Source organism: Fukomys damarensis, unplaced genomic scaffold, assembly GCF_012274545.1.
Source record: "Fukomys damarensis isolate Sample0158 unplaced genomic scaffold, DMR_v1.0_HiC HiC_scaffold_31, whole genome shotgun sequence".
NCBI classification, from domain to species: domain Eukaryota; kingdom Metazoa; phylum Chordata; class Mammalia; order Rodentia; family Bathyergidae; genus Fukomys; species Fukomys damarensis.
The window spans coordinates 18090922-18112382 of record NW_022900943.1 but is presented as its reverse complement, the minus strand read 5'-3'; the positions used below and the strand labels follow the sequence as shown (position 1 = coordinate 18112382).

The following is a 21461-nucleotide window of genomic DNA, read 5'->3' as shown; positions in this document are numbered from 1 at the left end:
AGTGCTGTACAGAGCGTCTGGGATGAAGATTCAAGGCTGCAGTTTTTAGTCTGTTTAGCACTCACATTCTGACTCCTGTGGGCAAATCATTAGAAGTCTCTGACACTTAGCATTTAGAGAAAGATCGTATTATTCATGATATGTTCTTTGAGTCTGATTATTGGAGACTTTAAGTGAAATTCTTACTAGAAATACTATAATTCAGAGCTGAATAATTATTTTCATTGAATTTTTTAGTTATTGTATGTATGTATACACACAAAATTCGTTTAGAGGAAAGCAGAATACAAATTATAAGCAAATAAAAATGAACATTCTGAATTATTTTAAATTTGCCTACAGGAAAGAACTATGGATTACAACTCTTTATCTTTAAAGATAATCTTAATCATACAATTTCATTTTTTGTATATTTTAAGCGAGGCCACATTTTTTAGTTATTTTGTAATACTAACTTTTGTATTTATAACTAATTAAGAACTTTGATATCTTCTTAAAGTCCACTTTAAATAATTAATGGCCAACATGATTAAATAGCTGAACAGTTTTGCCAGGTTCATGTTTTGTAGTTAGGAATTGAAGACTGTTTTCATCTCTTTTGTGGTCTTAGAGGAAATTTAAAATTTATTTTCCCTTCCCAGTCCTCTCTGAAGTTTCTTTCCAAATATCTGAGTCCAAAGAAAAACAGCAAATAAATGTTCTACAGATTTTATGCTTAATAAATCTATTAAATCAGAAAAACAATTAATGGCCAGATTCTAGAGTAAAGAGTAAAATGTATAGAATGAGACATAAGGTTTTAAATTTGTATGTGATTTTAGAGCTCTGATTCTCTGATGGAAAACACTGCAGTAGGTAGGGGATGTTTCTTGAGTGGTTACTTTATTCAGGGTCCGTACTACATTATTTGTTATCTTGTATGATCCATACAGTACTTGAGAACATTTGTTCATTCATTGGATATTTATTTATTATGTATTAACTACTGTGTCCTAAGTTTAGACACAAATAGACCCATGAGCAAAGCATACAAAAGTCCTGTTCTTGGAAAATTTTTATTTTAGTAGTGCATGAAAAGTAATCTTGACATTCAAAAGTAAAATATGTAGATCAAGTGATGGTAAATTCTGTGGAGAAAAGTGAGAAAAGAATGTGGAGAGGTCAAAAAGAGGATGAGGAAGTGGTATTGCACAATTTTGCTTTTTGTAGTACCTAGGGCCTTTGCACAGCTGCATCTCCAGTTCCTCCTCCCCCAACTTTTTGGAAACAGGGTCTTACTAAGTTGTCCAGGCTGGGCCAAAATTTATGAACCTCCTGCCTCATTGTCCCAGAGTACTGAGATTATAGGCTTGTGCCCCCTACTCCTAGGTGGTGTTGCAGTTTTAAATGGGTATTTGAGTAAAGACCAACGCAGACTTAGGAATCAAAGCCTTGGTTTCTGGCGTTAGAGCCTTCCAACTAAAAGGAACTACAGATGGGAAAGCCCTTGGTCATGCCTAAAGTGGCCCTGAGTGTTCTGGGACAGCAAAGAAGTCAGTGTTGCTAGAGTAGCATGAATGAAGAAAAAGTAATAGGAGATGTAGTCAGAGAATAATAGGCCAAGTCTAGCAGTGTTTTGTACATGTTCAGAAGTTGTTATGGTGACTTTGACTTGTAATCTGGGTGAGATAGAAAGTCATTAAAGTTTTCCAAGATGAGAAGAAGGGACAGTAGCTTAGGTTCCTGTGTGGGAGGGAGGTAGACTGTAGAAGTGCCCGATGGAGTGGTTTCGAAGTTTAGGAAGAGGGTGCAGTGATTTACACGAGAGGTGAGGGTGGCTTGAAGAAGAGCTCAGCTGTGGCAACATCGAGTAACTGTAAAATCTGCATAGATTTTAAAGCTATAGATGATGAATTAGCTGTGAAAGAAAGGAATCAGGCTTGACTTTGGTTTTGCCCTGAGCTATTGAAAAGGGAGTTGACTGAAAAGGAAATGTGTAGAAGAGGAACGAGATACTGGTTAGAAGTCAGGAGTTCTGTTGTAGACACACTAGTTTTATGTCCCTCTAGAGGTATATTAATGTAGAAGTTCAGGAGGAAAGTCTGGGCCAGATAAAAATTTAAGAATCAGTTTTAAAGTCATGAAACAGATCTCCAAGGAGTGGTTGCAGATAGCAAAAACAACCAGTTCAAAGTCTGAGCATTGAGATACCTCCAGTATTTTCTGAGACCAGTAGAGTAACCACTAGTTGCTCATTTCTCTTGAGCCCTTGAAATGTGACTAGTCTCCATGGAGATGTGGTAGAAATATAGCACGCCAGATTTTGAAGGCTAAGTATCCAAAACAGTGAAATTTCTCATTATTTTTATATTGTTTATTGAAATTATAATATTTTAGATATACTGAATTATATAAATGTATACAGTATTTGTTTTTAATATAGCTGTTAGAAAAATTCTAAATCACATATGTATTCACTTTGTGACTCACATATTTCTGTTGAGCAGTCCTGTTCTAGATTTTGCAAGATAAGGAAAAATCAGCAAAAAGGAATCTTAGGAAGATACTATGAACTTACAGTGGAGAGCTTTTGAAGGTTAGGAATTGTATCTTTTTTGTTTTGTTTTACTTTGTTGTTGTTTTTCCTTATTTCTCTAATGCCTAACACCTAATATGAAGTTTATAAAAGGAGCACTGAAAATAAATTCAGTGAAAAAGAAATGAAAGTATTGGGGAAGGAAGAGTACCTCATTTTTCATATCCTCATCATCAGGAATTTAAAAACCTTAAAAAAGGTTTTACTTAGCAAGCTAGTCTGTATCCTCACTGCTTGCAAGACTTAGGCAAGAGGATCACAAATTTGAGGTCAACGTGTAGCAAGACCCTGCCTCCAAAAAACAAAAACAAAAAAGAAAAAAACAAGTTCTTGCTAGCATGATGTATGTGGAGACATACATCTATCCACACACATTTGTATAAACATGTACACATGCATTATTCATTAGCTATCTTTGAAACTATTCAGTGTTAGGGAGAGAACCTGGTCTTTAGATCCGTGGAACTTAATTCTGTTTAATCACTTAACTAGCAGTTGACTTTAGCAAAACCTTCGATTTCTCAAGAGTTTTAGAAATAGATTAAGTTTTAGAATTCTTTGAAAACTGACTTTTTATTATGTGTGTGGCTTGGTTTCTTTTTTTTTGTTTGTTTTTTTGTTTTTTGAACTCGGGTCCTTGCACTTGAGAGGCAGGCCACCGAACCGCTGAGCTAAATCCCCGGCCTGTGGCTTGGTTTCTTACGAAAGGAAATTGCTTCATAAATCCCACTTCAGTGATATGCATACCAGTTAATCTTAAAAGATCATTAAAGTTTTGTACTAGAGGAAAAGGAAAGGAATCTTGATTTTTTTTTTTTTAATCTGTTGCAGATGTGTGCTCTGGTAAATTTTGGTTTGTATTAACTGATTAACACAAAAAGGCGCAAAATCATTCCTGCATTTTGAACAAAAACAACCAACCTTGAAAGTAAACTGGTCTAACCTTGTAAGGTCCTTGTTATAAACCAAATGCTCAGTTCTTTGTGGTGTATTTGATAAATTTCTTCTGCAGTGACCCTGGGAGACATTGAATGATTTTGACTGTATTTTACAAGACTTCCAAAGGATGATATCACTATATTCAATCCTTCAGTTAAATTTCTAAGTGTTACAATATTATCAGTGGGAGTAGAATAAATGTTGAGCTGATCTACTGTGATTATAGTAAATATTGCATAGTTTAAAAATCCCCCAGGTTATTAAAAAATGATTGTTTTTGCTTTGAATTTCCTTTGAAAGTTGATGAATTACTTGATGACAGAGGTTGACTTTATAATATTGTCCTTTTTTATGAATTTGTGAACTTAAGAGTAAACAAAACATCTTTGAGCTACTAGAACAGCTGATATCAAGCACCAGTGATTCATATTCATATTGATTTAAGCTGGTAACTTTATATTATGCAGATTTGAGATTTAGTTCTGATGATTTGAATTAGGAATCCTTGAGCAAATTACTGAGCATCTCCGATTGTGTTTTCTTGTATATAAAACTGAGATAATACTAGGTTGAACCATTTGATTTTTGTGTGTGTGTTAGATCAAAAATACTGTCTTGGAATCTCAGCACCTAGGAAATGGTTTCTAACTCCATTTTCTATTAAAGAAACTGGGTCTCTTGGAGGAATAGATGATTCTAGGCTTAGGGCAGAAAGTATATAAGATTATTGTGGTGCACCTTTTGAAAAAGCCGGAAAGTATTCAAAAAAACAATATGGTGGGGTTATATTAAAGGTTCACATAAACCAATTAAAACAGCTTACATAGCAAAAGCTGGAATGATTTCAGCAACAAAATAAATATAGTAGTTTCCCCTCGTGATAGGAGGTGTGTTTCCAAAGATACATAATGGGTTCCTAAAACAGAGAATAATATGTTTTTTCCCTACTAAGGGACTAATGGACTTATGCAAAATGGACGCACTGGACAAAGCAATAATTCAAAACCTGAGCTATGTTGCATGAGGTTTCGTCATGCCATGCAGAACACCATGCCATTTAAAACTTATACATTCTTTCTGGAATTTTCGATTTAAAATATTTGAACTCTGCTTGACCATGAGTAACTTAAACTGTGGATAAAAAAGGAACTACTTTGACATAATTGGGTTTATAACCCAAAATATAAAATAGATACCCATAAGTCCATGCTGACATAAAAGAATCAGTGAATAAATAGGCAGAAGACAAAGGTGCTGTTTATTTATCTAAGTAATCCTTCTAAGAAGGCAAAGCATTATTCACTATTCCTAGGTGTAGGGTATGAACTGAATCAGATAATCATTGACTTTCTTTCAAAAAGTAGTAAAGAAACCTGACATAACATAACCTCAACCATGTAATCCAGGTCATCATCAAAGTGATAAGTCACATTGATTGATTGTGCCCCTGATTTGATGTACTTTACCTCTGTAGTCTTCTTCCTCCAAACCCATAGCCCTAGTTTAATGACAGTAAAAGCATCATATGAAATATCTTACTACTCAGCCATAAAGAACGAGAAGCTAGAGACATTTATAGCTACATCTGTAGCTAGACATTTATGCACATTGAGGACATACTCTTAAGTGAAATAAATAGGACACACATGTGTAAATACTGAATAGTTTCTCTGGTGTGAGAAACTGAAAGTGTAAAAAAGGATCAAAATGTATAATAGATAATGTGAAATAGGAAGAAAAGCTCCGAAGGGGAAGGGGAATTGGGAGGGGTAGGGTAAAGGAAAGAAGGGAAAGGAATAAATATGAGAAAAGTGGAAACAGAGTCTTTGTAAATAGGGAGGGGTAGAGGGGTTAAAGGGAGGGTAGGGGAAAGGGGAACAAAACCAAAATGTATCATGTAAAGGTACAAATTCCAATGATGAATGTCATATTGTATACTTAAAATATACCAATAAATTTAATGAAAAAATTTCTAACCAGTACTCAAAATTATCAAAGCCATCAAAAACAAGATGAGCCCAAGGAGCCTGAGACATAACCAAAATGTAAAATGGGGTCCTGGATAGAACTCTAAAATAAAGAAAGGATATTTGGTAAAAAGCTTTTGAGAAATCCTGAATAAAGTATGGGCTTCAGTAATGTAAGATGTTGACAATAGGGAAACTAGGTGCAGAGTATGTAGGAATTCTCTGTATTGCCCTTAGAACTTTTCTATAAATCTGAAACTTGTAAAATAATTTTTTTTCGAAAAAGATTGCATATTGGCAATTTCTCATAGCCCAACATAATACTTCTTATAGGGTTGTTGTGAGAAGTAAACTAGAGAACATGTAAATCACTTAATAGTAATTAGGGAAAGTGTTCTGTGGATGATAGTTTTTATGAGAATGACTATTGTTATTTCAGACAGAATAAAGATTGGAGGAGAAAAAGATGGCATTTGTTTATTCAGTGTTATGTGCCAAGAACAAAGATAACTAATAGGTCAATTCAGCCTCAATCAAAACAAAGTTCGCAGGAATATGAAAGTATTATACTGTACATCATAGTAAAATAAAGTATAATATACTACTCAACCTTGAAAGTTCCCATGCTTGTGCCTTACTTACAGAACTAGGTGATTTTTCCTAATGAGCAAGAGTTTTCAATGGAAAGTGATGAGAGTTTTTCATATACTGTTTAATTGGTTAAAAAATACATAGCAAATATTTTTTTAAAGTTATCATTTCAAAAATATGCTATATGGAAAACCTCATTGCTTTTATAATTCCACTTTGTATCATTTTTTTACAATTCTGTCTACTCCCTTCTCTCACCTCTTTAAAAATGGCGTCCTCACTTTCATAATTTTTCTCATAAAGTTGTACATGTAGCATATCATTGTTCCTCACCATCGCTGTTCTCTAATCCCAGAGTAATGCAGATGCTTTTTGTACAGCTTTAAAATATTTAGCTTTCACTTCTGCCTTTATTTCAAAATATAGCTGTCTAGTATTTTAAGGGCCGTGCAAGTATTTCATGTGTTACTACCTCTTGGAAACTTATCCTAAAAAATAGATAAGAGAGAAGCTGTGAACACATGGTTTTGTTTTTGTTTTTTCCCATAATTCTTTTAGAATAGCAAAAAGTTGAAAGGAACCTAAATATATGTCTGTAGGGAGAAAGGATATTAAATTGTAGCACATATATTGAATGAAGACCATTTGATCATTTAAAACATTCATTACAAAGGTTACATAGAACCATAGGGAAATACTTAAAATATGATGAGAGCAAGATATAAAATTATACATTAAAAATATAAAAACACAGGAAAAGGTTAAATGGACAGTTTAAACAGTAACTTTAGTAGGATAATCATTCAACGGATGATCATTTTCTTTGCATCTCAATCATACTGTTTGTTTTGACTTTGCTGTGTGTGTGTATAATGAGCTAGACTATATCAAGTCCTATTTAGGAAGCTAGAGCAGTTCATGACTGCTATTAGATACCTGCTGTCTGGACATGTAACTTTTTGAAATGAGAGAGTCAAGAAAACACCTTTGCTGTCATCCAAATAGTTAAAAGTTCCACTGTTGACCTAAGAGAAGCTTTTCTTGTTGCATACTTATTTTGAGATTATGAGAATACATTCTTGATTACTGTATGTGACATTTATGATAGTTTAATACTATACCACAGTGGTTTGGGGTTTTGATTTTCTTTCTTTTTTTTATTTTAATTCTTGGAAATTGAGACTTCATAATGAGGTTGTATTGAAAGTCATGCAGAATGTTTGAATAGAAGGATAATGTAATGCTTTTCTAATTTTTTTCTTTTACAGGAAAGAATTGATCCTTTCTGGTACTTTAAATCCAATTAAAGACTTACATCTGGGAAAATTGGCCTTAACAAAGTTTCCAAAGAGTCCAGAAACATGGATTCACAGGTGTGATAATTATAGCCTAGTATTTGTGTTTAGAATTGAGGATGGCTGGAGGAAGGAGCAGCAAGTGAAACAGGATCTCACGTTGGTTCACAGCATAAATTTTAAAGTTCATTATCACGTTTAAATCTAGGGGCTGTCATTTATGCTCATGGGAAATTAGCCTCTCCAAGTTCTCAGTTTTCTTATTTGTAAAATGGGAGTAGTAATTACACCTGTCTCATAATTCAGTGTAAATGATATGATGATACATGTAAACACTACCATAATTTCTGGCACATATGAAATGCTCAATAAATGTTAGCTATTATTAACTACACTTAAGTGTACATCCACTGGATGTCAGTAATTCTTAATATTTTGTTGTTAAAACTTTCATTATTTAAAAATAATCACTTACTCAATTTTTTCTACCTTCAGGTTGAAGACTTTTAGTCTGAAAGAGTGCTTTCATAAAATATTTGTTCAAACTAAAGACATTAAGTAATTATATATATACTTTTTTAGTGCTTTTGATTTAATGCTAATGCAAATCTTAAACAGACAAAAGTCTCTTCAATGGTTTAGCTAATTGTATTATATATGTTTTCTTCCAGATTTTATGCTGTAATGCAGAAATTTTCCTTAATTAAAGCTGTCAAAATGCAGTTTCTTATTTGCAAACAAACATATGGGGTGAGGCAGGCACATTTATTTGAAGACATGAACCATGACTTTGCTCCTAATATTTACCAACCATTAATTACAATGATACCTCCATTCACGAATTTAATTTGTTATACAATTTTGGAAAAGATGGCCATGTTTGTGTTTTTGTGGGAAAGATGGCCATGACTGTCACCCAATGTAGTGTTTACAAACAAAAACAAAATCTTGTCAAATGTTTTAGAAGCATTCACAAACCGAGGTAGCACTGTAATACTCTGTCACTGCCACTAGCACCACAAAAACATACAGACCAGCTGCCTTTGTGTTTTCTGGCCAAATGAAGTTTGGGTGTTGTCATTTAAGAACTGATGACTTTCTCTTTTTGACAGATTTTAAAGTTATAAAAAGGTTTCTCTATCCTGTTTGCCCCCCTTAATTCATGCTGCAGAATTTGTTTTCGAAAACAACAAAGCACTAATCTCTCCTTACCATCTCCAAACCTGGACTTAATATCTAGGCCTTACTTTTGCATTGTCTATGTATGGAAATTAAATTGAGAACAAAGAAAACTGGTTATTTTCTGCTCTGGTTTATGGTCGTTGGTTTATGCTCTTCTTTCCTGCATGCTACCTTAACAGGCGATGGGTGCTACAACAGCTAATTCAGGAAGCTTCCTTGCCTTCCTTTGTAACCAAAGGAAACTTGGGGACAATTCCTGCAGAGAGGAAACAGCGACTAATACAGGAAGAGATGGAGGTCTGTGGTGAAGCTGCAGGGAGATACCCAAGCAACTACAATGCCTGGTCCCACCGCATCTGGGTTTTACAGCACCTGGCTAAGCTGGATGCCAAGGTAGGGCTATCATTATGCAGTCTCAGTGCACCCTGCTAGTGTGCTGTTTGTTTCTGGTCATAGTTCATCCTCAGAAGAGCTTTAAAGAAGTAAAGTAGAGAAGTAATGGTCCAGCAGCTCAAGAGGATCCTGACTCCAGAGATTCCCCAGAAATTGCAAAGAGTTTAAATTCCCCACCACTGCAATTGCGGGCGCTGCTGAGGCTGGTGCATTGGGAGAACAAAGACAGATTAAACCAGTAGAGAAAGACTGAGCACATCTCACTTTGCTCTGAAACAGGAAGAAATTATTTCGCCTTTGAGAATTGAAATTATTTCTCAGTACTCTCTCTGTATGTGATTCAATTGCTGAGTCCATTGACTATCTTTTCACGATGTTCTGACCTGGTAGGGAGGGCCGCAGGGAATAGAAGATCTCACCCAGGTGTTCCCAGACATGGCAGATCCTATAAATTTTCCTAGGGATTCCTAAGTCTCATTACAGGTGAACTAAATCAGAGCGAGGATGGATTTAGAGATCAGTATTCTCCATAGGTTCAGGGGGTTATTTGGATGCAGAGTCAGGCTGGGAACTCTCTTGAACTAATCTTTGCAGTTTAGAAATGAGAAGATGGAAGTTTCCAGAGAATTTTAATGGCTTAGACTCAGCTACTGTTCATTGTTCATCAGAATGGGAGCCAGGTATCCCTTGTGCACCTTTTTATGTATTAAAGTACGGCAAATTTTTCTTATGATATTACAGTGCTGTAAGAATGCTAGGGTAGTTTTTAAAAAGTTTCACAGGCTTGGAATAGTTTTAAAAGGGCAAGTTGAAGGTCAGAGTGCTCCAAGTAATGTTTTCAAATTCATAGGGAAGCTTTCTCTGACTTTACATAACTACCTCCTTCCTATATCTCTCTTCTTAGGTTCCTTTCTCCTCTTTGTTTCCTAGCCAGAAATTCCTCCAGGGCAAATAGAGAAATTTTTACTTGAAGAGGGTTTTAAACCAACAATTTTATAAGAATAGCCCTCTCACTTAGAATTAATATGCCTGTGGGCTTCCAGAGGAGAAGCCACATAACAGAGAACAAAAAGCAAAGCATATAGGTCACATCAGCCTGAGTTCAGATTCTGACCCTACAGACTGTATGGAAAGTAAAGCTTTAATGTTCCATTTTTAATGTAAGGACTTTGCTGAGAATGATCAGAGTTAGTGTGTGGAAAGTACTAGGCACCTCACTAAATTTTAGTTCCTTTCTCTGCTCTCCCATAGATAGAAAGTTTAGGTGAAGTTGGCTGCCAGTTTACTTGATAAGGTCAGTGCCATGTATTTGTGAAAAGGTGCCAGAACCCTGTCTTTCCAAGCCACTTGTCCTGTGTATTGGGTATAGCAGTAAAGACAATGAGTTTGGTCTGAACAAATTAAACTAGGATGAAGACCATCAGTTACAAAGCAGCATGACACTTAAAAGGGCTGAGGGAAGCTCATGGTACAGTGGACACAGAAATGACTTCATTTTCCTGAAGCTCATTGGAAACACTTGTCTCAAAGGTCTGGAGGAGCAAATAGAAGTTGTTAGGAAAAATGGAGTGCTTTAGAGCTGGTTGTCTCAGCTTCACAACTTCATATTGAAGAGATAAGGGTAGGAGGATTGGGAATCAGAAGGAAAGCCAGAGTTCAGGTAAGCTAAGAGGTCTTTTTCCTCCCATGATGTGGACCTTTCCATGTGGTATGCCCATAAAATCAGGAACAAGGGGCCAAGGTGATGTTGGTTACTCAAGACCATCTGATGTTAAAGATGACAACTCATCAGTCAGTAGGGTGTTGGCTTAGCTGCTTGTGTCTGCTCCTGAGCACGTAATCTGCCTTCCTTGACCTGTCATTGGGGGGATTTGCCATTCTTTCTGTCACTGCCACTGCTGCTGTGTCTCTTGTTTTCAGTAAAGGATGCTAAATTTTCAAAATCATCTTCTATTGGTATAAGCCAGTGATGGCAAACCTAAAGTTTTCAGTGATAGCAAACAGCCCTCTGTGGCGCATGTGCTATAGTAGGTTTACTACCACAGCTATGAGGCGTTGGGTCCAGCTAGGAGAACACATCTGCTCTGCTTTGTCTAGTAGGGAAGTAATTACAGAAGTACCAGTAGTCTAGAGCAACTTAAATATGAAAAGTAAAATGAACTGGCATTTTTTTTTCTCAAAAAAAATGTAAATGATTTTTTAAAGTTTTACTATCCACTATAGTAAGGTATGAAAATGAGCATTGTAAAAACTTAAAATCTTACTGAAAGGCAACATGGCAGCATTTAATAGACTTAAAAAGGGGAAGGTATCTTTAACAATTCTGCTTCCAAGAATTTCTCCTAGAAAAGTAATGGGAGAGACAGTATGGTATAATGAATGAGGACTCTCCCTAGTCTCATAGACCTTGCATCCTGGCTTTATCACCAGCTTTTCTGTGTAGCCTTGGGAAAGTCACCTATCTTCTTTAACATTTGGCTTCTTCCTTTGTAAAACAGGGATGATGAAAATTCCTCACTCATTCAGTCATGCACCTTGACTGGAAGGAGCCACATAAATTGGCTACTACAGTGCTTTTACTAAGTGCTCAATAAACATTGGCTATTATGTTAAACATGAAGGGTTAGTATATAAAAGCAGGTTTATAATAGTAGGTGTGTAAAACTAGAAAGACCCTCTAAGAGTGAGGGATTAGTTATGTTATAAGTCTATCACAAAGTGGAATATTATGGTGCTACTAAAAAATTATACTTTAGAAAGTTATTAAAAATTCACAATAGGTGAAGGTTATAAAACATCACATAATTTTAATATTTATTAGCATTAAATGAGACAGTGAACAGTGTTTAGAACAGTGCTTGGCATAAAATAAATGTTCAATATATATTCATACATATAGTGTTATGAATATTTTTTTTAGTCAGGAAAACTGTTTAGAAAGTAAAGAATGGTGAGTAGTACTATGGAGTAGGATTATAAGACTTTAATTTTCTATTTTACATTTTTCTATGATGTATATATGTTTAAATGAATATACATTTAAGCTAGGTATAGTGGCATCCACATGTAATCCGAGCTATAATTCCAGCACTCAAGAGATTTAGGGAGGAGGATTGAGAGTTTGAGGCCAGCTGGGCTACAACAGAGAGTTCAAGGCCAACAAGGACTACATCATAGCAAGACCCTGTCTCAAGTAACCAAAATAAATACATATTTAAATAAATTTTAAAATAATGTTCGTTTTGAGGGTAGGGTAGGAGGAAAGACTCACAGCCAAGCAGAATTTATTACTAGCCAATTAAAAGTTGATATAGTATGTCAACCGAAGAAACACATAAGGTCATTTCTTCAGAAAGTATTTACAGGTGTTTATGGTTTGTAAGAATATACAATGTTACAAACACTATGGAAAGCAATTTCGCATTTCCTCAAAAACTTAAACATAGGATTAATAGATATGAAAAAAATAAATCGTCACAATATATTCTTGAAAAAAATTACCATATTCTTCTATTACCTGGAATATAACCAAGAGAATTGAAAACATTTTCATACCAATACTTGTATGAGAATATTTATAGCCAAATTATTTATAATATCCAAAATGTTTATCATCTGTGCAAAAGGAACCAAAATGTGATACATACATTCATATAATGGAATACTGGCCATAATAAAGAGAAGAAATACTAAATGGGTGAACCTTGAAACATTGTGCTGATTGAAAGCAGCCAAATTGAAAAGGCCACAAATTGTGTGATTCCTTTTATGTAGTATGTTCAGAATACACAAAGTAGATTTATTGAGTGGCAGCAACTGGGGAAAAGGGAATGTGGAGTGACATCTAAGAGGATCATTTTTTGGCGGGGAGAGTGATAAACTTTTAAATTAGTTAGCAGTGATGTCTACATTAACACTGAGTATATAGTTTTTATATACTAAAAACTACTGATTTATTTTTCAACTTCAGAAACTGATAAAAGTTTTAAAAATAGCTAAAAAATAGTTTTAAAAAGACGAAAACACTATGTCATTAGATATTTAAATGTTTAAGATACGGTAATTAAAACTATGCTACTGTTTTAAAAATAGTAATGAAAAAGAATATAGAACTCAGAAACAAATCCCATTATATATTATCTGTAGACTTCTGAATGATGAATATGAAAAAAAATGTTTCTACAATTAATGATGCTGATAAAAATTGATTGGCTTAGATTTTTTTTTTTTTTTTTTTTTTTTTTGGTTGTTCTGGTACTCAAATCCAAGGCCTTTTGCATGTACGCAAGCATTCTACCACTGAGCCACACCTGCTTCTCTTGAGTGACTTTTTAGAAATAATTTAGTTAGGTTTTTAATCTATCAGTATACATATAATAAAACTGTAATCTTAATGGATTAAAACTTATATGTAGAAAACAGAGACCTGGAGGACGTTAGGCTAAGTGAAATAAGCCAGCCAATGCTACAAAATCATCCTTGTATGTGGAATATATAAGTAAGCAGTTGAACTCATAGAAACAGATTATGAAGTAGTAATTGCCAGGGGTGAGAGAGGGAGTGAAAAATGAGTTACTAGGCAAAGAGTACAAAGTTTCAGTTAGGATGAAAAAATTTGTAACTATTGTACTGCATAGTGATTATAGTTAAAATCAATTGCAATAATATAGTCATAGAAATATTTATAGCATATGTGATAACTGGTAGATTAAAATGAACATGATTTTTTACTTAGCAAAGTAGTGAAATATTGCTGAGAAACTTAGGAAATAGGCATTAAAATGTACTTCCAATAGAAATATAAATTATACAACCTTAGTAGAGTATATTTTGATAGTACACATAATGACCCTTATAGTAGTGTACTCTTTATTCCAGCAAGTATACATCTAGAAATTTCTGTTGAATAACTGGATAGCACATAGGTTATAAAAGACTAGAAACAAATAGGAGAATAAATTGTACTTAACTTTAGGATTAAGCACTATGCAAGAGTTAAAAGTTATAATGTTTAATGCCATAATTTCTTTATAAGTGGAACAAAATCTATGAGTATTCCAAAGTTGCGTTAAAAATAAACTCTTTGTATATGCATGTGTAAAAGAAGCTGATAGATTGGTTTTATGGCAGAGTGTTGAAAATAGGGATCTGTGGCTGAAAGGATAATGGGTGATTTTTGTTTGGCTTTTCTATATTCATTTTATCACTTTTATGATTAGAAGACAGAACAAATATTTTTTAAATGTAAGGCTGGTAACATCTATTTCCAGTATTCCTTTTAAACCTCTTATTCCTCTGTTTCATATCCATGCTTCTATAGTTTTCTTTCTTATATGGAAGTTGGCAAAGAATAAATATATTTAAAGTATATGATATAAAGACATTCATTTTGTCAGTACCTTAACCTTTGAGTTATAGCTTTATATGTCTTTAGGATGACTTAAAAGTAATTACTGTCTTTTGCCTTTATCTGTATACTTTGATGTTCTAGTAAGAAAATGCCCTGAAACTCCAATTAAAGTTTCTTTATTTAATAATTCATCCTTTCATACCTTAAGAAAAAGGATATAGATTTTTTTCTGAAAAAGCCATAGTTTTTTAAGAAATTAAATTGGTTTTGTTGAAAATCTTTCATATATGTGCTATTTTTGCCTCAAAATTGAACAATAAGTTCTAATTTTTCTATGAAGAAATATCTTATAAGACAAAGTTTTTCATATTACGTGAGTTTATTTTAAATAACTAGTCATTTCAAACCAGATTGAGAAGCCATACCAAAAGTAAAAAGCTGCTGAATTATAGCCTAGGTGTCTGCAAACTAATTCTTCAGAAATGTAATAACATTGAATTAATTTGTTTTTGAGGCAGATATTTATTTGGTGCTATTTTCAATCACCTTATAAAATTAAAGAAGTGATCTTATTGTCAGTTTCTCAGATTTTATTGCCTCTAGAGATAAATTTAGGTGGTTATATATAAACTCATTAGAACTTAAAGGAAATATTTAAAACATTCCACTGATAAAACTTGAATGTGCTGACTTCAAGTATCTTACTGCTTTGTGCTTGTGACCTCCTTCATTAAATCATTCATTCATTTATTCATAAAGCATTTATGTATCCAATCTGCCAGAGGGAATAGAGGCATGAAATCATTAATTAGGAATGAAAAAATACTTGAAGCATTAAAGAGAGAGAGAGAAACTAAAGTGCCTGCAGAATTTTGGGGGGAATGAAGACATGTATAGAAAACACTTCTGTGTATGTAGTGGATCCTATAAGGGCTATGGAAGTTTAGAAGAGTGAAAGTTCTTGGAGCAAAGAAAAGGAGTATGTGGAAGGAGGAGTGAGGAAGAAGGCATTTGCCTGGGACCTTTCACAAGCATGTGAAGACTTCACTGGCATTGTGCTATCTGTATGTTCACAAGTTTATGTCTTCTTTTCTTTTCTTTTTAAGGTCTGAAAATTTTCTGGCAGAACGTGATCAGCTCTTGATAATACCTTTCACTGATCAAAACTCACTTTATGTTTGCTGCCTGTCCAAGACAGTACCAAACAATTTTTTTGTAATGCAGCTTTTCTTTAGTTTGCAGGATTGGTAATATAAAGCTTTGAACAATTTACTGCTGAATTGTATCAGTTTTAAAAAACATTTATCATTTATGGTGAGTTTAGGGCAAATAGTGTTCATTATTATTTTAGAATTTAGCTTTTCTCTATGTGCCAATCAAAATGGGAATAGTCAAGGGGTGGGGATTTAGCTCAGTGGTTCAGCCGCCTGCCTCACAAGTGCAAGGTCCCAAGTTCAATCCCTGGTACCAAAACAAATAAACAAAATGTGAATAGTCAAGATCAAGGGGAAAAATGACAAATTCTTAATTCTGTGGTTTAAAAAACCTTTTGGGCTGGGGTTTTAGCTCAGTGGCACCGTGCCTGCCTTGTAAGCATAAGGTCCTGAGTCTATCCCTGGTACCAGGGGAGCGGGGTGGGGGGGCCAGAGAAATCACTATTACTTTATAAAGGAGAAGAGACATTAGTATGTATTAAGCTTCTAAATGACAGTGCTGTGCTTGACAGTGTATACAAAACACTAATGAGAATGATTGTCAAACAAGGAATAAATAAAGGAGAAATCAGAAGTGTTAATGGAGAAAGAAAAACCTTTGGAAATTATTCTCACTTCCCTTTTTCCTTCCTACAAGATTCTTCGTGATGAACTATCTTCTACTAAACATTGGGCATCCATGCACGTTTCAGACCACAGTGGATTTCACTACCGCCAGTTTTTGTTAAAGTCTTTGATTAGCCAAACTGTGATAGATGATTCTATATTAGAGCAAAACTCTTTGAAAAGTGAGTCAGCTCTGGTTCTTCCAAAAGATGAAGAAGCATCGTCTTCAACAGAGGAACCAAGGATAAATCTTTCCCATCTTCTAGAAGAGGAAGTGGAATTCAGCACTGATCTTATTGATTCCTACCCAGGACACGAAACCCTTTGGTGTCATAGGTAAGAGAAGGGGCAAGGGCATTTCCTATATGAAACTTGGCATTTTCTTGTGAGAGGTGCAGATGTTGTTATATCTGACTTCTGCCTTTTTGTGAATTCTGATCATCTGATTGTGGAGCTATGACAGAGTGAGAAGGGCTTTGTGTTATCATCATTAGCAGTGGCAGCATGAAGCTCCTCATTGAGATCTTTTCCTGTGGCTTAGGGTAGTGGAACCTTGATTCTGCAGCAGAATAACCTGTGTTATTTCCAAAATAAAAAGCAAGAAAAACAAAACCAAACAGAAACAAAGATTTCTGGACGACTTCTTGAGATGATATCCTGACATTTAGCATATCTAGAATGAAGTGCTGCCATCTGTTTTGTGTGGTGTTTTTGTTGTTGTTGATTGTTTGTTTGTTTGTTTTTGGTACCAGACATCGAACTTGGGTCCTTGCACTTCTGAAGGCAGGCCACAGAACCACTGAACTAAATCCCCTCCGCTTTGTTTTGGGTTGGGGGGGTTGGGGGGGTTGAGACAGGGTCTCACTATGTTTTGTTTTTTAAAGAGAAAAGCTTTACAGATAGTTTTGATGTAGTCAAGATTTAGATTATTAATTACAGCCTGAGAATGCAGCTTGCTTCCTTTATTTATTATTTAGGAACCTAATGGTTTTAAGAATAATCTCAGTGTTTTTTTAAATACTTAAAATGTTAGAGAATTTTTCTTTGGGTGCAGGAAGAGACTAGTTTTGAGTACATTTGACAGTAATGTAAATTTTACATTGGAATGAAGTTCAGATATATGGACACCTTACTTCAGTTATTTGGGAGTTTTTCTATTTAGAGGTATCTCCCATCTTCATAAATCCAGATTCTACTTCAGGCTATAGGATATAATTTTCAAACAGAAGGCTTGTACTGAGCAAGAAGTATGCATTTTTAAAAGGTGTGTATTTCTTAAGTTATTAAAAACTCCCTCCCCGACCTTTCTTCATTACAGTCTTTCTTGTAGGCTATTTGAGGAGATTTGGGCAACCTCATTTCCATGCTAAATATATTCAGAAGGTAAAAGTCAGCTTCTCCTTTTTGGCACCTTCATAAATAGGGAATTCTCTCTTTCTCTTAATATCAAGACTATTAATGCACATTTCCAAAAAGAAGATAGATCTTAACTTGAAATCGTTTTGGTGTTAAAAGATCTTTGTTGCTGTTCTGTGTTTAAGCATTTTAATAGCAAGACTTGGGGGATTTGAGAAAACATTTACATAATAAAGGTTAACATTGAAGTCAGGCAATGGTACATTATACATTCCCTTTTTACTCTAGCATATGCAGGAAGTAAATGAATAGAGTTATCTTTTAGGGCCTTAGAGCTAATAATACAAATGATGAAATGTAACTTAGAACCTATGTAGTTTACCATGTTGTGTATCATAGATCTCCCACTCCCAAATTAAAGTTTATTTATAGATTAGACACAGGGGTCTTAATTGTTAACAGACAGTTCTAGGTGATTCTAAGGGCAGAAATACTCTCCTTGGTAGGAAAAGAGGAACTATATGCTTTAACATGCTTTCTTCAAAGTCAAGCACATTTTAAGAATAGTGATAGATTTAGAAGAAAATTCTGTTGATTTTTAGATAGACCAACAGCAGCAGATGTATTATTGTAACTTTAAAAGGATTGGATAAAGGCCATGAACTAAGCCTCTAGAGAAACCATCTCTAATTTTTGACTCACTTGTCTTTTAAACATCAGTGTGGTATGTTTTTTGCTTTATTTATATAATAACAAGGCATATTGAGCTAAGATCTGTTTTTACTTTCATATTTTAGTTACCAGGGAGTAACAGTGCCAGGTCATTGTTTCCATCTCAGTAAATGCTTATTGAAAAACCTTTAGAGCAGTAGTCTTTCTCACAAACCAGTAAGCTAGGTTGAAGGCCTTTGTCCAGATACCTAGAAGTTTCATTTCAACTGTTTTTCCTCCTTCCCCCAGATATCTTGAGGTGATGAAGTGGGCAGCAAATTCCATACTGTATATTTTGAAATTACCAACTTCTTCCTCCAGAAAAATTTGACTTTTTCATGTGATTTTATTTTCTTCCTTCCCCTCATAGGCGGCATATTTTCTATCTTCAACATTACTTCAGCAGGAGGCTTCCTCACAGCACAATACAGCTGTCACCTGCAGACAGCCCTGGGGAAACATTGAGTGACTTGCACCTCGTCCCTGGAGGTCCCCATCTATCTCTGGCAATGGAAGTGGATGGCCTGAATGACTGTAGCAAGCAAGGCTATTCTCAGGAAACCAAACGCCTGAAACGGACCCCAGCTACAGACTCCGTGGGCCTAGAAATGGAGCACAGATTCATTGATCAAGTGTTATCTACTTGCCGGAATGTAGAACAAGCCCGGTATGCCAATGCATACAGGAAATGGCTAGTCACTTTGAGGCAGTGAAAGAGGTGGATTAATCCTGCAAGGTTCCCCTTTTAGTGCAATATCGCTCTCCTATCTCATTGACATAGTTGCATGAATTTTGCTATTGCTGGCTTTGTTCCTCTCCTTTAGGTTAAAAATCCTTAGAAAATCTTTTATTTATTTTAAGTTGGCATTCCTTTGGAGATAAAATAATTATGTAATTTCTTCCTGCTAAATAGTCTTTTTCTTTTTTAACTCTTTATCCTTTATATACATGGGGCTTCTCATCTCTGCCCACTTCAGTTCAGTTGCTACATATGCAAATTTTAAATAAATTAGGAGTTTATGTATGTTGTGTTTCAGCTGAAGAACATAATACAGATGCAAAAGGACTTGATCTTACTGTTGTTTTGAGACTCAAATGGCTAGATTAATGGATATGTAAAAATATAAACCAGTTTTCTATCTCTGGCATGTTTTATTCAAGTTATAGATTAGGATAGCCAAAGTCAAAAGTATTGGCACTTATATCAAAAACTGCCTCCAATGTAATCCATTTTTAAATAGTTACTTTAAAGGAAGGGGGTATGTAATTACAGTACTGGAAAATTAATTTTATTACTATTTTTAATAGATTGTTTTACCTCATATTTGATATATGCCAAAACAGTCAAATCAGCCCTTACAAAATAAATTTTTAAAATCCCAGAATGCCATTTTTAGTTGTTGCTGCCTTTTTCCTTCCACAATCATATAAAGCAAAAAATACATAGAAATGTATTAGTAAAAATTTGCCTTAAAAGTTAAGTTATTGAGGTTATACTGGATAAACTTCAAAATTTTTTGTCAAGTGATTATTAAACAGTTTGTTGGCAAAAGCTGGAGGAAAGAACAATTTTGGAGATTAGTTCTTCAATTTTAAAATGAAACAAAATACCTTGAAACTGAATTTTATCAGGGATGCCATACCAAAGTATCCACATTATGTCTGTATTTCATCTTTTCAATAACAAGGGCTCAGTTTTTCAGGTTGGTAACATGGGGATGGGAGGAGGATCAGGTACTATCTACGTTCTTACTATCTTTCCCCCTTTATAAAATGGTTTGTTTCTTCTTTGCAAATATCTTTTTCTTTATTTTACCTATCCCACATATTTTTTGTCACTTTCATGTTTGTATATTTTCTGTCTTCTGTCCTAATTTCAGAAATTTCTACTGAAGCTGTTAACGCTATTTCATTTAATTTTGTATATCTACACACACACACACACACACACACACACAGGAAATTAGAATTAATCGCTACCCCTCTAAAAGTTCCTATAAGAATGGAAGTTGTCTCTTGTCTTATGCGTGTGTAAAATGTGAATAATAGTTACAGTACTAAGTGTGACCACCAGGCTTTCCCTATTTTTCTAGTCTGTGGGATGGGTAGAAGGATGTAGGAAAGTCAAGCCTTTCCTGTCTCATTCTTGTGGAAAGTAGACTTGAGTTAGATTCACTCCTTTAAGGGAAGAGGAATAAGTGCTTTACTTCGTCATCATAGTATTTTGAATGGCAGACTGTTGAACCTAAGTGGCACACTTAAGAACACCAAAAAAATTATCTAGCTTGATTCCAATAGACAAATTTAGTCTTCCTTCTTAGGGCAAAAAATACTTATTATAAAGTGAGGAAATAATTGCCATTATGAACAAAATCCTTTTGCCCCTGGTACAAAGCATATTATGAATCAAATACCTCAAGGCCTGTGTAGACCTCTGTAGATAAAACCATTAGATTTATGATTTTTAGTGCCTGTAGAGGTTGGGTAGAAACTACACAGGGAAGACACAGGAGGTTCCATCCATTCCAATAATACGTGTTGCCAAATTCTGGCCTTATTCAGTATTACCTTTTTTCTAAGCGTCATTTTTAGTATTCCCAAAATAGGGCTTCTTATACTTTGACATGAGTACCTGTCAGGACATGATTATAGATTATATTATATGAACATTAGCTAAATTTTTGTAGTATTCCCTGCCTTTTTTATACCTTTCGTTCAGTAGCTTTCAGTATCCTGTCCATCTCATGTTAACCACCTTTTTATCTTCTAAGGCTTACTCAACCCACCGCTTTCTAAAGCCATGTAATCCTTTAATGTAGCTTGGTGTCTTTGTCTTCCTAGTAAAGTTTTAAGTAGGGGGTGAAAAATACAAATATCCAAAGGATACTGTTAGTATGTGACTTTTGTGTGCTACTTTATTCTAAACTATGCATTTCTTGAGTGTTCATTCGCAAGAAAATTTATAATTGTCCTATATAGTTGTGGCTTTTTCCTAAGTGCTTGACATTTAAACTCACTAACATCATAATACTTCTCTGACTAAATGACCTCATGCAGTAGAAAGAATATTTCTCTTTTCAGGAGCTTGTTAGTCTTTATTTTTCTGAATGTATGTAGAGTTATTAAAAGACTTGGCACACATTTCATCAAATTTCACTGGAAGAATAGCAGGGCATCATACCATCCTGTGGGTCACTAATAGGTACTGACAAACAAAAAGCAATAAGATCTGTAACTATTGCCACCATAACCCTTGCCCTACCTTTTTTTTTTTTTTTTTTT

The 21461-nt window shown here is 34.6% G+C and overlaps 1 protein-coding gene across 1 annotated transcript in view; it reads left to right on the top strand.

Annotated features, from left to right (window-relative positions):
* The window catches only part of Ptar1 (protein prenyltransferase alpha subunit repeat containing 1), a 37459-nt gene extending 16005 nt beyond the window's left edge, over window positions 1-21454 (top strand). The window contains exons 4-7 of the mRNA XM_010605886.2: window positions 7341-7445; window positions 8729-8942; window positions 16144-16448; window positions 18550-21454. Coding sequence (XP_010604188.1) covers window positions 7341-7445; window positions 8729-8942; window positions 16144-16448; window positions 18550-18892 — 967 coding nt within the window. The 3' untranslated portion in view covers window positions 18893-21454. The remainder of the gene's footprint in view (window positions 1-7340; window positions 7446-8728; window positions 8943-16143; window positions 16449-18549) is intronic.
* Window positions 21455-21461: the final 7 nt, after the last annotated feature.